Source organism: Sinocyclocheilus rhinocerous, unplaced genomic scaffold (genome assembly GCF_001515625.1).
Source record: "Sinocyclocheilus rhinocerous isolate Xijiao unplaced genomic scaffold, SAMN03320098_v1.1 scaffold792, whole genome shotgun sequence".
Lineage (NCBI taxonomy): Eukaryota > Metazoa > Chordata > Actinopteri > Cypriniformes > Cyprinidae > Sinocyclocheilus > Sinocyclocheilus rhinocerous.
This window is the reverse complement of record NW_015626872.1, coordinates 2,534,797-2,544,309: the sequence shown is the minus strand read 5'-3', so window position 1 is coordinate 2,544,309 and position 9,513 is coordinate 2,534,797. Positions and strand designations below refer to the sequence as shown.

Below are 9,513 nucleotides of genomic sequence, written 5' to 3'. Positions count from 1 at the left end.
ATTTTTTTGTTTTCATTTAAATGTTTTAGTTTTGAAATGTTGTTGTATGCATTTGTCATTTTTATTTAATTAATTTTATTTTCTTAAAAGCTTTTAGCTTTTCGTTTTAATTACTTATTATTTGTGTATGTTTGAATTGTTTTTAGCTTTATTTTTTTGTTTGTTTTCATTTAAATGTTTTAGTTTTGAAATGTTGTATGCATTTGTCATTTTTATTTAATTAATTTTATTTTCTTAAAAGCTTTTAGCTTTTCGTTTTAATTACTTATTATTTGTTATGTATGTTTGAATTGTTTTTAGCTTTATTTTTTTGTTTTCATTTAAATGTTTTAGTTTTGAAATATATATATAGTATTTATAGAGTTTTAGCTTTTAGTTTTAATTACTTTTTCTTATTTGTAAGTCGCTTTGGATAAAAGCGTCTGCTAAATGACTAAAAGTAAAGTAAAGTAAAGTAAAGTAATAGTTTAATTATAGAGGGATCTTTACATAACAGGGCCTGCGGTGTACACTGCGCTCCAGCGCTGCTTTGTCTGAGGTTTGGGAAGCCGTGACAGTCTGCCGAACCCTAAACCGCACCGTCCAGACTCCTTTTAGCTCAATCATATCAATAGTTCACAAACTCAACCATGCTCCAAAATAACACACAAGTGATGAGGGAAACAGAAAAACAACACAAAAAGTCGAGCCAAACAATAAAAAGCTTGTAGTTGTACTGTGTTAGGCCAAAAAGAGCTAAAAGGGGGAAACGTCACGTGATTATAGCATGGGGTTGATTGTGAGGTTTTAACATCACTGTCTGTTACAGGACTGACGTTTACTCTAGACCGCTCTCTTGAGTGACAGAGGTTTTTTTCTGAACGGTTATAAAATGGCCTCATCTACCTTAAACCAGCGGCCATTCATTATGAAACACAGCGCAGAGTTTGTGAACTTACAATAACATATACTGGTCTTGCATCAAAGTTACAGCATATAAACTATGACTATGATGGTTAACTGTAAATGACCTCAACTTATATGAAAAGTAAACATTTCATATATGCATGCATTCATATTACAACATATGTAAAAATGACATTTTAAAAGATGATACATGCAATTTTTATTGTAAAACTGTTTTTGAAAAGCTAAATTGAATTGAATTTCACAATTTTATGGTGAAAGGTTATATTTACTTATTTAATTCACAAAACTATGCATACATGTTTTATACACACAGGGTTGGTAGGATTTTTAAATGTTTTTCAAAGAAGTCTCCTCTGCTCACCAAGGCTGCATTTATTTTGATCAAAAATACAGTAAAATAGTGAAATATTATAACTATTTAAAATAGCCGATTTCTCTGTGAATATCTGTTAGACTGTAATTTATTTCTGTGATGCGCAGCTGTATTTTCAGCATCATTACTCCAGTCTTCAGTGTCACATGATCTTCAGAAATCATTCTAATATGCTGATTTGCTGCTCAAGAAACATTATTATTATCAATGTTGAAAACAGTCGTGCTGCACAATATTTTTGTGGAAACCGTCATGCATTTTATTTTTCAGGATTCACAGATGAACAGAAAGTTCAAAAGAACAGCATTTATTTGAAATGGAAATCTTTTGCAACACTATAAATGTCTTAACTGACACTTTTGATCAATTGAATGCGTCCTTGCTGAATAAAAGCATTCATTTGTTAAAAAAACAAACAAATCGTACTGACCTAAGTAATAGGTATCGCCTCATAATTGACATTCCCAGAAGTTCTTACTCAGAAGTGGCCATCATATTTATTTTTATTTTGTATGCATTTATGCACATTGGAATGTTTTATGTTACTTTTTTACAGCTAAGAATGTTCAAACCTGGCAGAAAAATAGTGTAAAAACTAGTGCTGTCAAACAATTAATCGCGATTAATCGCATCCAAAATAAAATATATATAAATACACACACATGCATGTATATATTTTGAAAATATATATAATTTATATTATAAATAAATATATTTAATATATAAACGTAACATTTTTCTTAAATATATACATGCATGTGTGTGTATTTGTATATACATAATAAATATACACAGTACACACATATATTATGCAAACAAAAACTTTTATTTTGGATGCGATTAATCGTTTGACAGCACTAATATATATATATATATTTACCTTGTGAGCAGTCGCATGCACCCTTCAGCGCTTTCTGATCCTGAGTGAAATCTGTCAGACACAATGCAACACTGCAGGATGAGATCGTGCATAGCATATTTCAGATTTAGGGTTATTTCTCTCTGGCTTGAGAAAGCATGACCTGCGCTGATGACGGGGGCTGTCTGCATGTCTCGCAGGAGTCTGTCGATGCTGCTGTCGTCTCCTGAATACAGCGCATACCGACTGATCCCTAGATGGAACTGCAGCCAGCTGGCCTCGGGGTCAAAGGTCACGGGATGATCGGGTATAGTGATGTTTGAAGCTGCGGCCGCCTCGATGTAGATCTTCTTCAGTCTGTACGGGACAACGAGAGCTGGCACTGGAGATTTGATCTCGCATCATAATTCATTTAAACAAGAGAGTTACTTTCCCACACAAAACTTGGAATGAAATGAGTAGAAATTGCACATTTGGTGAGCTGTCTTTTAAGTCATCAACCTAGATAGGTATTATTAGCTCTTAAAATAATGAGCTCCTTTAGCGAGCACAGGTCTGCACTTGTAGGAAACTTTAAGATCCAAAGCCAGACAGAATTCTTTGGCTCCCATAGAAAGAGACTTTATGTTTTATTACTGTCGAACCAAGCCACACACACGTCAACATACATGCATCTATATATATATATATATATATGTATATATGTGTGTGTATGTACAGTATGTATATAAAATTTAACAGCATGAATATAATAATATTAATTAATATAATGAGAATAAACATTTAAATATATAAATAACTATAGATAAATATACACTCCCATTCAAAAGTTTGGGATCAGTAAGATTTTTTTATGTTTTTTAAAGATGCTTATTCTGCTCATCAAAGATGCATTTATTTGATCAAAAATACAGAAAAAACAGTAATATTGTGAAATATTATTACAATTTAAAATACTGGTTTTCTATTTTAATATACTGTAAAATATAATTTATTCATGTGATGCAAAGCTGAATTTTCATCATCCATTACTCCAGTCTTCAGTGTTACTGCAAACTGCAATAAGATTTCATAATATTACTGTTTTTTTTACTGTATCTTTGATCAAATAAATGCAACTTTGATGAACATAAGAGACTTCTTTAAAAAAAACAAAAAAACATTAAAAATCTTTCTGATCCCAAATTTTTGAACGGTAGTGTAGATATATTATAAATCAATATAATTTAGTTATTTTTAGTTTTTTAATCACAAAGGCATAACATAATACTATTATGTAATTTAAATTAAATAGCATGAAATGCCATTCACACATTAAAAAATACAAATAAACAATTAAAAAGGATGATACATGAATAATATATTACTATTGTATTAATATAATAACTAAATAAATAAATATAATTTTGCTTTATTTTTTTAAACACAAAGGTATAATACCATATTAATATAATTTGAATAAATATGCATTTAAATAAATAAATGTATAATTTTGCTTTATTATTTTTACATGAAGGCATAATACTATTATAATAATTAAATGTCATTGAAAGAAATGACATTCACACATTCCCAATTTACTGCCATATTGTGATACATTATTCAGGTAAACCAGATAACGAGAAGAAATTTATGGTGGGATTATAATATAATAATAATGTATATAATCACTATTATTGGTGTAACCTTTAACATTTAACTTTGTATGCATCTGTACAACTTTTTAATACATTTTGTATTCTATTTATACAATACATTTTATCATTTGTACATAATTTATACAGAAACAGAATCACCACGTCACAGATCATTGATCCTTTTAGAGCAAATATTAGCCGTTGACCCATGACCTGTACATGCATCAGCTTGAGACAGCATCATGAACAATATACGAGACAAATATAAACTCCAGAAATGTTTAGCAGGAGCTCTCTGCACTTCACACTGAGTGCTCGCAGCAGGGTTATGCTCAGAAATATAGCACAAATATAGACTTCTGAGGTGTTTTTCACCCCAATCAGAGACGCTGACCACTGACCAACCCACAACTCCTGAAACAACTAACTCTGGACGAGTGCGTCCTGATTAAAGTGGGTGGTTTACGGCAAAGCTCTGATTATGTGGGAGACACTTGTGTTGCTGGCTGCACTTTAACTGAACGGCATCACGCCAGTGCGATTAAAAGAGGGATCTGTCTATAAAACACAACATATAACCTACAAAACAACTGAAAATACCATTTCTGTGGGGCAGCGAGAGGGAATTTTGCTATAAAAAGCGATCTTTGAGTCAAAGATTCTGCAGCATTGTCTTACTAAGAGAATATAGTTACAATAAAAATACTGAATTCAATTTATAATCATTTTTACATTTATTATATATATTATATTATAATTTTACTTTATTTTTTAAAATAAAAAGACAATACTATTAGATTAATACAATAATAATAGTAATAAATAATAATTCATTTATTTAAACAAATAAAATAAAAATTTTGCTTTATTTTTGTTTTTTAAACACAAATTAATACATTTTGTATTCTATTTATACAATACATTTTATCATTTGTACATAATTTATACAGAAACAGAATCACCACGTCACAGATCATTGATCCTTTTAGAGCAAATATTAGCCGTTGACCCATGACCTGTACATGCATCAGCTTGAGACAGCATCATGAACAATATACGAGACAAATATAAACTCCAGAAATGTTTAGCAGGAGCTCTCTGCACTTCACACTGAGTGCTCGCAGCAGGGTTATGCTCAGAAATATAGCACAAATATAGACTTCTGAGGTGTTTTTCACCCCAATCAGAGACGCTGACCACTGACCAACCCACAACTCCTGAAACAACTAACTCTGGACGAGTGCGTCCTGATTAAAGTGGGTGGTTTACGGCAAAGCTCTGATTATGTGGGAGACACTTGTGTTGCTGGCTGCACTTTAACTGAACGGCATCACGCCAGTGCGATTAAAAGAGGGATCTGTCTATAAAACACAACATATAACCTACAAAACAACTGAAAATACCATTTCTGTGGGGCAGCGAGAGGGAATTTTGCTATAAAAAGCGATCTTTGAGTCAAAGATTCTGCAGCATTGTCTTACTAAGAGAATATAGTTACAATAAAAATACTGAATTCAATTTATAATCATTTTTACATTTATTATATATATTATATTATAATTTTACTTTATTTTTTAAAATAAAAAGACAATACTATTAGATTAATACAATAATAATAGTAATAAATAATAATTCATTTATTTAAACAAATAAAATAAAAATTTTGCTTTATTTTTGTTTTTTAAACACAAAGGTATAATAATGCATTTATTCACATAGCAATACTAATACACTACTATATGAGTTCATATAATAATGAATAAATAAATAAATAAATACATATTATATTTCTTCTTTATTTTTACTTATTTAAACACCAAGGCATCATTTAATAATATAATATTATATATATATATATATATATATATAGGTTGTCAATAACAAACTACATGCTTTAATTTCTCCTATTATAAACTAGTCTATCATAGAATAAAATAATTATATTACGTAACCTGAAATTGTTACTATTTCTACATGATATGACCCTTATATTTAGTTTTGTTGGTGTAAACTAATGTATTTAAGATCAATTAAGTTAGACTTGAACATAATTTAATTCAGTTAAGTTAGATGTCGCCATAAAGACACCATGTCACTGAAGTAAACAGTTAATAAAGAGGAGACTGAAGCTATTTCATTTAATCATTTTTTACTTTTTAGAGTGAAAAATTAAACAATAAAACACACAAGCATTGAATTTTGCCCTCATGACAAAAGTTTAAAAACATTTTTTTTATTAATGTCAGGTAAGTTCAAGCTCTCCGATATTTCTTTGTATGTTGATTTTAAGCAGTTTAAAACAATGCTTTTATATTTCCGTTTTTGGTGCATGAATATTCTATTCATTTGTTAAAATAAATCAACTACATTAGATCAAATGAATTAGCAATAAAAATACTGCTAAAGCATTTATGTTCATTTCAATGTTTATTAATACATTGTTGAAATTGTATCATCTAATATTATTTAAAGCACCTGAGCTAACACTGAATAGCTGTATTTTGATTAACTAACCTTAACAAAGATTAATTAAATAATGTAACAATTGCATTGCTAATTGTTATAGTTAAAGTTAGCCAATGCATCACCTGACTTTTACTAATGGAAGCACAAACTGTTACTTTTTTTTTTTTTAAACAAAACATCTTCTAAAATTCATCAATAAGCAACAGGTTGCCATCGTGACAACTTACCCCCTATGGTCAATGTGTGTTAAACACTGGTGGAAATCTTCAACACTCATGCGTCTATACAGAAGCTGATTTAACGACCATCCCTGCGATTCATTCAGTGCGTTCCTCCTAATAAACACGTCACATTATTTAACACAAAGGGCTTTTATATTTGCTATAAATAGAACTTCTTATATTAAAAACAATCAAGCCCTGCTCATATTTAAAGAATAACGCGAAAGTAACGCAAAAGTAACGTAACGCATTACTTTACATAAAAAGTAACGAAATAACGTAATTAGTTACTTTTTAGGGAGTAACGCAACATTGTAATGCATTACTTTTAAAAGTAACTTTCCCCAACACTGTTTAACACACCTTTCCCAGCGGCTCACTTTCCTCTTGCAGTTGTTCATGAGCTCGTCTTCTTGCAGCAGCCGCTCCTCGGGCCCCAGCTCTGGAAGACGGATGTTGTAGAGCGGGTGTCTAAAGAGCCGCTCCAGCTTAGAGCCTCGCTCGGTCATATTCTGGCTCGTGGTCCATGGGACGGTCGCAGCGGCTCCGTTCTCCAGGCTGCTGTCGGTGCACGAGCAGCTTTCTCTGGGCAGCTGATAACAGGTTCTGAGTCTGGGAAGCAGGATGAAATGGATGTCTGCTGCCAAAAGGGTGACCAAAGTGACGGCCACCAGAAGCCGATCTCTTCTCATGTCAACAGATTGAAGGGACCAGTTGGGTCGAGGTGTCCTCCAAGCTGGTCAAGTTGGGAGAATGATCTCCGCTTCTTCATCGACAAATCCTGCAGCTTCTGTTCTGACCAGTGTTGTGTTCTCCGCTTATTCCATGTGTTGCATCTGACCCAGAGAAGCACAGTGCCGCTTTGCTCTCTCTTTCTCTCTCTGTGTTGAAGCTTCAGGCAACATTCCAGCTGCACCTTCCCACTTCCCATGTAGACTCAGCCTCCCATCAAAAACACACACACACACACACTCTCACACACACACACACACACACACACACATTCTCACACACATGCGTTGGAGAGAGAGAGAGAGAGGGAGAGGCAGGGAATGAGTCGGAAAGCAGGTCTGAGTGCCAGCGCACATAAAGCAAGTGTTTTCACTTGAGAAATAAAAAGGCCTGGGTTTTTCTCCGCCGCTGGTGAAATCCGCTGTGTGAGACAGATGGGAAGTTTCCCAGACTGCATCTGGGCCGAACATCTGCCGTTTGTTTGTGTTTGGACGTGCGTGTTTGCGGATCATCTGTAAAATCATATTTCCGAGGTTCTGTGTAATTTTCTAATTATTCTGTGTTGGGGATGAGAAGGAAAAAGACGAACGGATGCAGAACGAAGAGCAAAATATATAACACTGTTCTAGTGGTTTTTGGATATTTTAATAAAAAAATCTTACATATTGTGCCTTTAACCAGTCTAAAAATAGATTTTAGAAAATGCATTCGCTGGGTAGTTTTCTAAGGTTTTTGACTTTTTTTTTTCCTTCTTAAAAAATGTAATAAAATAAAATATTTAAGATTTACATATTTGAATTACATATAAAATTCCCATCCATTTTGATTAACACACAAACTAACACTAATGTGATACATATTTGTCAATCATACATAAATGAAACAGGTAAGAACCATTTGTTTAAAAAATCATGGCATAGTTTGTTATTAACTAGTTGCATCTATTTGATTAAATTAAAATAATTGTATTTTAAAATGCATTCATCCAATTGGTTTGCAATCAGCATGTATCTGTTCATTGTGAAAATAATTACATTTATTCAGTATGAACATGGTTAGAATATGGCTATAGAGACAATATTCAATTAGTTGAAATGTATAGAGATATAGAGATAAACCTGCTTATTGTGTATTTAAAACCCATTCAGTTTGTAAGTACTACTACAGAAATCCTGTATGATTGACAAATATGCATCACATTAAGTTTATTAGTTTGTTCAAACTGTGTAATCCAAATAGATGGAAATTGTATATGAAATCCAACTATAAATCTTAAAATAAGGATAGTTTCCCCAAAAATGAAAATGGATGTAGTTCCAAACCTGTATGAGTTTCTTTTTTCTGTCGAACACAAAAGAAGATATTTTGAACCAAACAGTTGACGGTAGCCATCGACTTTCATGGTATTTTTATTGGACCAGCAACTGTTCTTCAAATTACCTGTTTCTCGATGGTGAGTAATAATGACAGAATCGTCATTTTTGGGTGAACTATCCCTTTAAATCCAGGCCTGAATATGTACAAATAAACCAAAACAAAGTCTTTCCCAACACTGCAGGAGTGCATGAGTCCAAAATCCATTGCTATTTTGAAATGCAATCCACCTCATACTCAAAAACAAACACGTCTTTCTGAATGAAATCACATGTTGTTTGCAGCTGTTGAACAGTGTGTATTTGGGTAACACCCCGTTCATTGCTGCTACCAGATGACCTCAATGTTGACTGAATGCCAGCATTTAGAGTGTGGCGGTACTTTCAGAAAGAGGTGGTTTCTGGGTAATGCTCATCAGCCAACTCCGTGTTGTGGAGTTTATTTCATGCTGCTGGATTCGGTTCGGGAACACACATCGCACTTCATTTTTCTGCCCGAGTTGAAGTGTCACTGATGCTTGAAGATTTATAAGCTTGTTTTGTTCGTCCTCCAAAGCCTCGCGCTTTGTTTACTTGTACTCTTCGTTATCTGTCTTGGATTATTCATGCAGAGCAGCTCCAAAGCTTCCAGGAATCCTTTCAACAAATTATATAACAGCATGTCAAAAGCTGGCTTTTGGGAAATCTTGGTGAAGAAAGTTTCCTAGTCAAAAAATAAACAGAAATATTCATGCATACAAGTATCCGTGACAAGAGCAGCTTCATTTGTACTCACTTGTCTTGCTATCAGACGAATGCATTGCACATTGAGAGGGAGTTTCTGCATTCCCAGACGAGAGCTGAGCAGGCCGTCACGTTTCACAGTCGTCCAGCTCTTCTTGAATGGATTGATGGAAGAACTAATAAATCTGAATGACCAGCTGGCGGCGCGCCAGAGGACGAG

At 33.1% G+C, this 9,513-nt stretch overlaps 1 protein-coding gene across 1 annotated transcript in view; it reads right to left on the bottom strand.

Annotated features, from left to right (window-relative positions):
* LOC107720290 (pseudokinase FAM20A-like) overlaps nt 1-7,376 on the bottom strand; it is a 14,320-nt gene extending 6,944 nt beyond the window's left edge. The window contains exons 1-3 of the mRNA XM_016527973.1: nt 6,829-7,376; nt 2,305-2,498; nt 2,163-2,213 (exon numbers count right to left, since the gene is read on the bottom strand). Coding sequence (XP_016383459.1) covers nt 2,163-2,213; nt 2,305-2,498; nt 6,829-7,157 — 574 coding nt within the window. The 5' untranslated portion in view covers nt 7,158-7,376. The remainder of the gene's footprint in view (nt 1-2,162; nt 2,214-2,304; nt 2,499-6,828) is intronic.
* Between the last annotated feature and the right edge of the window lie 2,137 nt (nt 7,377-9,513).